The sequence below is a fragment of the Apis dorsata genome, unplaced genomic scaffold (assembly GCF_000469605.1).
Source record: "Apis dorsata unplaced genomic scaffold, Apis dorsata 1.3 scaffold_5, whole genome shotgun sequence".
Classification (NCBI taxonomy): domain Eukaryota; kingdom Metazoa; phylum Arthropoda; class Insecta; order Hymenoptera; family Apidae; genus Apis; species Apis dorsata.
In genome coordinates this window covers 1,054,679-1,061,084 of record NW_006263308.1, presented here as the reverse complement: position 1 = coordinate 1,061,084, position 6,406 = coordinate 1,054,679, and the positions used below count along the sequence as shown (strand labels likewise).

The 6,406-nt window shown below is 32.1% G+C and overlaps 2 protein-coding genes across 5 annotated transcripts in view; both read left to right on the top strand.

The window, feature by feature from the left end:
• Positions 1-2,300, top strand: part of LOC102673836 (transcription cofactor vestigial-like protein 4) — a 10,512-nt gene extending 8,212 nt beyond the window's left edge. For all 4 annotated transcript variants that reach the window (XM_006607552.2, XM_006607549.2, XM_006607551.2 and 1 more), the window contains 2 exons: positions 487-690; positions 779-2,300. In XM_006607552.2, coding sequence (XP_006607615.1) covers positions 487-690; positions 779-858 — 284 coding nt within the window. In that variant the 3' untranslated portion in view covers positions 859-2,300. The remainder of the gene's footprint in view (positions 1-486; positions 691-778) is intronic.
• Positions 2,301-2,514: 214 nt separating this feature from the next.
• On the top strand, positions 2,515-3,829 carry LOC102674415. The gene is given in 3 exon segments (XM_006607553.2): positions 2,515-2,809; positions 2,979-3,105; positions 3,107-3,829. Coding segments are annotated over 3 exon segments (438 nt in total). The 5' UTR covers positions 2,515-2,577; the 3' UTR covers positions 3,186-3,829.
• Positions 3,830-6,406: the final 2,577 nt, after the last annotated feature.

The window sequence follows — 6,406 nt, the reverse complement described above, 5'->3', positions numbered from 1 at the left end:
GGCTGTTAGCTGAAATTCCTCTGTGCAAAACTGTGGAAGAGAAAAACGAGCCAATATTTAACATTTCTTTAAATTAAAATGAATTTGGAATTAAAGATAGAAATAGTTTGGAAAGTATTTTAAATAGATTTAAAAATAAAAATATTTTTATAATTTAAAATTAAATCTAAATTTAAATTTCGTAATTCGATTTTATTATTTTTAATTATTTTTAATTTTTAAATATAAATTTAATAAAATAAAAATTTAATAAAATTTAATATATATAGTAAAGTAATTATAAAATAATTATATATTTGTTTTAAAGAAATATTTTACAAAATGATCATTAATATTTTCAATATTAGGAATAATGTTATTTATCAATTATATTTATTTAAATCAATTTCATAAATTTTAAATTTTAAATTCCCTTCTTTGAAATATTTTATATTATATTTTACAAAAAATTTTTTCAATTGAATAATAAAAAATTATTATTATCAGGAACAACTATTGAAGATACGGCAGTAACGCCCACCCCGTCGTTGACGCCATCGGCAGCAGCAGGAGGCCAAAGAACTGGGATCAGAGTCGTAGGTGGTGTGAGTGATCCTGCAATAGACGAGCATTTCAAACGATCCTTAGGTCTGGAAGAGTACGCTGCAGTTTTCAACGCCACCTCTACGGATAAAGAAGCTGGTCTCAGTGGTACATTATTAAAAAATATTCCTTTATGGAAAAGAATTTGTTTTATTTAAAAAAAATTTATATTTTTGAAATAAATTTCCATTTTTAGTGGATGATCATTTTGCAAAAGCTCTTGGAGAAACTTGGACGAGGCTGCAGGCCACTAGCAGAAACAAGGACTCAATCTAACTGCTGGACAGTTAACCAAAAATCCGTATTATTATTGCGTCGTTGCCGTTTTCTTCATTGTGACATCTAATGTGACACCTGTTTAATTAATCCACAAAGCAATATGAAATTGCTACTAATATTTGTGGAAGACACATAAGTGGGAGCAAGCAACGAACTCTTTATTATTAATATTATTATTATTATTACTATTATTATTTGGCTCGCATGGGACGCAGATGCAGACCTAAGTGTCCTTCAATTATCACAGATACTCTTAGGTGTCGATCGATGATATATCGTGATCTGTGCACACGATTTTTTTAACTCCTTGCGACAATTGTATTCGAAATATTGTATATATAGACGCGTATTCTTTTAATCATGCCATCATCGTGGCCCTAGAGGTCTCAAATTATTTATTATACGATGTACCATACTGCCTCGCTAAATAGTAGATCTGTTCATTCTTTTTATCTTCTTTTTTGCTGTGGTAAGATATTAAAAAAAAAAATAATATATTTATATATCTGTACCAATATTTTGATTTTGATTTTTTTATTTTATTTGATAATGTAATAAAAGAAAAAAATTAATTGTTCATTCTTTAATGAAAAATTTATATATATTGATTAAGGTAACACGGAGAATTGCGAACAAAAGCATTTTATTTTTTTTAACTTTCAGATTAGAAATAGAAAATATTGGAATATCAAATTTAATTCGTTATAGATCAATATAGAATTCAAATTACCGCAGCTATTGAAAGAAAAAGTATGATGAACGGAACGACTTGTTTGTAATTAATTATTATAATTTGTTTAAATGTATTACATATATGTATATATGTATTACGTATATAAATATATATATTGTATATATTATATATTGTATATTACAATACATATATATAGTTAATACGTAATTATAGAAGACCGAAAGAAAATCTTTATAAAGAATGTAAAGGATATATAATAAGCGCGAAACTGTATGAACTGATCGTTGCACAAACTTGTAACACGTGTTCACTTCGTGTGTATCTATATATATATAATATTATAATAGTATATATATAACAATATTATAGTATATATATATTTATACACGTCATATTAAAGAGAAGAGAAGAAAAGAATGAAAGAGGATACATAAGAAGATTATTGATAATATTTTTAATACCAATTTCGCCGTTGAAGATCCGTATCCTTCCTTCCTCAGTAGATTCCCAATGGTTGATGATGAAGATTGCTAAGAAGAGTAGTACTGATTTCAAATGGTGCTAGGAGATTTAGCACAAACCCCAGCACGCATAGAAGTCAGTACCTCTATCTTCTTATTGACTTTAAATTCTCTTCACTTCTTTTTATCTTCAAATCCTTGATTTTCAATATCTTCTAAAATTAAACATTGTCGTCCACAATTCTTAATGTAAAATTGAGATAAATGTTACACTTCGAGTAGAAGATCAAGAAGATCAATTTTTCTTTCAGAGCCGCACTTTCTTTGAATTAAGAAACTTATAGAAGTTTTATATCCTCCATTGACGAGGGAAAACTACTAAAACTAATGAAGAAGACATCACTTTTCAAGACAAAAATATCCACTTAAAAATATTCCTACTCCAATTTCCATTTATACAAATTAATCAAGTAAAAATCACTTTTAATCCAACAATAATTAATATCATATTAATCAACAATTCCACTCCACAAATGTATTTCTTCTAGTTCCAGTAACATAATGTACTCCTCCTTCAGAAAGGTATTTCCTGTTCGAGTTCTTCATTCAAAAAGTTTGAAGAAGTTGGAAGTTCTGGTGACACTTTTTTTGGACATAACGAGAAGAATGATGGGAAGAAAGAGTGAGGCTTTATGTGTCGTAGGTGGGCCCAGACCTAACCCAGACTGTCCCAAGAGCGCTCGGATGGCTTCCTATATGCAGGCAGCCTGTTCACTTGCCGTAAAGCAAAATGGTAACTTAATATTAGACTTGAATATAAGTACGGTAATCCCACACCAGAGTCCAAAGTAAGCCTACACCTACTCGGCCGGCCATCCCTGGACCTCAGTTCCCCCTTACGAACGCCCTCGAGCGTAATAATACGACGGGATACTAGATATCGGTACTCTCTGTGCTTCTAGGTGCAAATTGCGACCACCTATGCATCGTCGTCCCTGTTTCTCCATTTCCAGCCTGTACCTGCGTCTCTCTTCCTGTCAGCAAGCTCCTTCTAGCCTGTCGTTCGGGAAGACGACTCTGTTCTCTTACTGGTCAGACTTACTGAAAAGGCGACTACGTTGGATTATAACATCTATTTAAGTGGATCTTTAGCATTAAGATGGTTTTAAATTTATGATATTTATTCGTTAAGAGATTGGTGAAAATGAAGAAATGTGCAATCTCGATAGGATTTTTGAAAGGATGTTCGAAGATTCTTTTAATTCGTTAATGAAGATGGATGTTAGTTAGTTCAAGTTGTACTATTATAATTTTATATTTTCATATCCTGCAATGGATATACAAAGAAAAATGGTAAGGCGAGAATCGAGAATATTTGCCTAAGACTAATTTTAAAGTATCCAAGTAATAAATCTAGCGATAAAAACAAATAATTAAAAAATTTATTTAGAAAGAAACTTCGTACTTTTTCTATGTTCTTTTTGTCTTATTAATGATATATAACATCCGTGACGCGGAATTGCAGAAATACGATCCCGTTTTTCAATGTTTTTTTCAGACAAATGCCGCTGTGAGCGCTCCCCGAAGTGCGACGACCTTCGCGCTGCGAAGAACTAGGATAAACCAGTGGTCTACGTATCTCTTTGGACGTAGAGTAAGCTAATCCGGTTGCGGATCATGTTTGCAGCCCCTTTAAATGATACTGATACGCCTTAGTCGCGAAAGTCGCATGTTCCGAGATCCAGACAGTTTCTTCATCTGTTCATTTAGGAATTCTGATCGAACCAATTTAACAATTTATCTAATTGTGCTTAAGCAAGTTCATCATAAGTTGATGAAAAGATTAAGAATTTTAATTCTATAATAAAAGAATATTATCTTCTTCTAATGGTAAACTTTTAATTTTATTATCGTTATTTGTTTGTGTCATGACATGTGTGCAGATTAATTTTTAATGATAATTAAAGATTTTAATGATAAGATTAAAGATTTTGGATGAGATGACTATTCGATTACACTTTTGGGAAATTTTGAGAATTAATCAGTCTTTGAGGGTGAAATGTAATTGAAAATAAGCCATTAAACCTCGGGCAGATGCTCGTCGAAGTTATTTCCCCGTGCACGCAGGTGTTTCTACGATTGTCCCTAGTAGTTCTACCCTCCTATTAGACACGAAACACATTCCCCAGCATTGACTTTGTGATTCCATCCTTGTTAAATGCTATAATTTCTCTCTCTCGTATTATTTGAAAATTACGAAATTAAAATTGAATTATTAATATCCTAAAATATTTCTTTCGTCTATTTTTATGAACTTGAAAGTTTTTAATATTTGGATTGAATTCTTAATGGATCGTCAAAGATTCGGAAGAAAAATAATTTCTTTTATACCGAAAAATGTTTTAAATATAAATTAAAAATTATTCGATAATAAAAATTAGGAAAAAAAAATTTATTGTTTAAAAGATTATTTTTATATTATAATAAGTAATATATATGATCTTTTTAAAAGACATTATATTTTAAAATAGAAAAGTGAATCGAATTCGTAACGCGCGCCGTTGTGTGCGCAACGATTCTTCGGATGGATCAACAATCACCCCATACAGATGGTCTCCCCCGTAGAAAGAGGCTCTGCCATTACGCTCTAGCTCGAGATAGGTATCGATTTAAATTTCTATCTCGCCCTCGATCGAATCGCGTTCCAAAAATTTTCTTTATATCGTTCATTTCAATTAACGTTCCCGAAAATTAATTAAAATTATTGCAATCGAATTTTTTTTTTTTCAGAAGAAGAGGCGTGGTACAGAATCTAGTTTGATCTTATAATAGAATCGATAGTGGATCGACTAACTTTTCTATTCGGTTCGTGGCATATTACTGTTTGTTTATTTTAAGTCCCAGGCGTATCTTGTTTCGGAACCAGACCCAGCTGACCGCAGCCTGGCATCGTTTTCTCGTTTTATTCTCTTGCGTTACGCATCGACCTGGTGTCGGTGGTGCGAATTAAGCGAGAAAAATCGACGCCGTGAAGCGGATGCACGCAATTTCCAGAACGATCGATTCGGTTTTTTGGAATAATGATATTAATTTGACGATATTCTAGCCAATTAAATTTATGTATTTTAATGCAATTCTATCTCTTCTTTTTAGCAATTCATGATAGAAATTTGGGGAATTTGAATCTTTTGTAAACTTAATACATGAGAATTTTTTAATTTGTGAGAAAGAATTAAGGATCCGAAAAGAAATTTGATAAAGTTGTTTTAACCGAAAAGAAATTTGATATAGTTGTTTTAATTAAAAAGAATAATTTTTGAATCTTTAGCAACAGGTAAGATTAAAAATAATTAACATTGTAATTATGAAATTAATGGAATTAATGAGTGATGTTGATGGTGAATGACTTTACAAACGAATAATAATAATAGTTTTAGACGCGCCAAGAGACCACGCTGCTAGCCTTGCATCGAAATCCCCAAGCCACCCTAACGCGAAGAAAGAAGCGATGCAGTCACATATTCCGCTCACGGATTTCTTTTTCTAAATCAAATCATTCAATTTTACATATAAAAAATATAAATTGGAAAAGTTAAAACTGAATTGAAAAAAAAATTAATTTACCAGAAATAATTATCATTCTGATTAAAGTAAATTTCAATTTTTATATATTTATTATTAATTTAGAAAGTTTTTCAATATAAATTTCAAAAAATAAAATAAAAAATAAATATATATATAAAGATTATCAAATATCGTATTAATTTGAAATCGGAAAAAATCATTGGTCCATCGTTATGAAACAATAAAAAAAGCCATCATATCATCCGTTGATTTCATAAATTTAAAAATCTCTTTACCTGTTACCAAAATTGATGATATCCCACAGGATGTCCTTCCTGTCAATGATGCCTTACAAGAACGACGCAAAAGACATCCCATCGCTTCTCTAACATAGGCGGTCACCACTATAAACACCAGTACACTGGAGATACTTCGATCCTCCGAATATATCGATATATCAGTTCTCAAAATCGAATCACAAACGCGGGATCATCAGCGATCGCGCACTGGAGTCTAGCATCTTAGCGAGTCGACGCCGACGCATTCGATGAAAATCCTCACTACCCCTTCCCTTCCCCCCTCCCTCCCCCTCTCGGTGTTATAACTCGCATAGATCCCGGAAATGTCATAAGGAAAAGCAACGAGCGAAAATGAAGGCAATGGAAATAAATTGGAAGAACGGGAAGACACAAGAATTGCGACGAGGAGAGCCATGAAGGTTCGCAACGAGCATGGGACTCTGGACACGACTGATCGAGTGACCGAGGGGGTAGCATTGTAAGAATACCCCTCCTCGTACGCTTGTATAGAATTACGTGTGTTGATC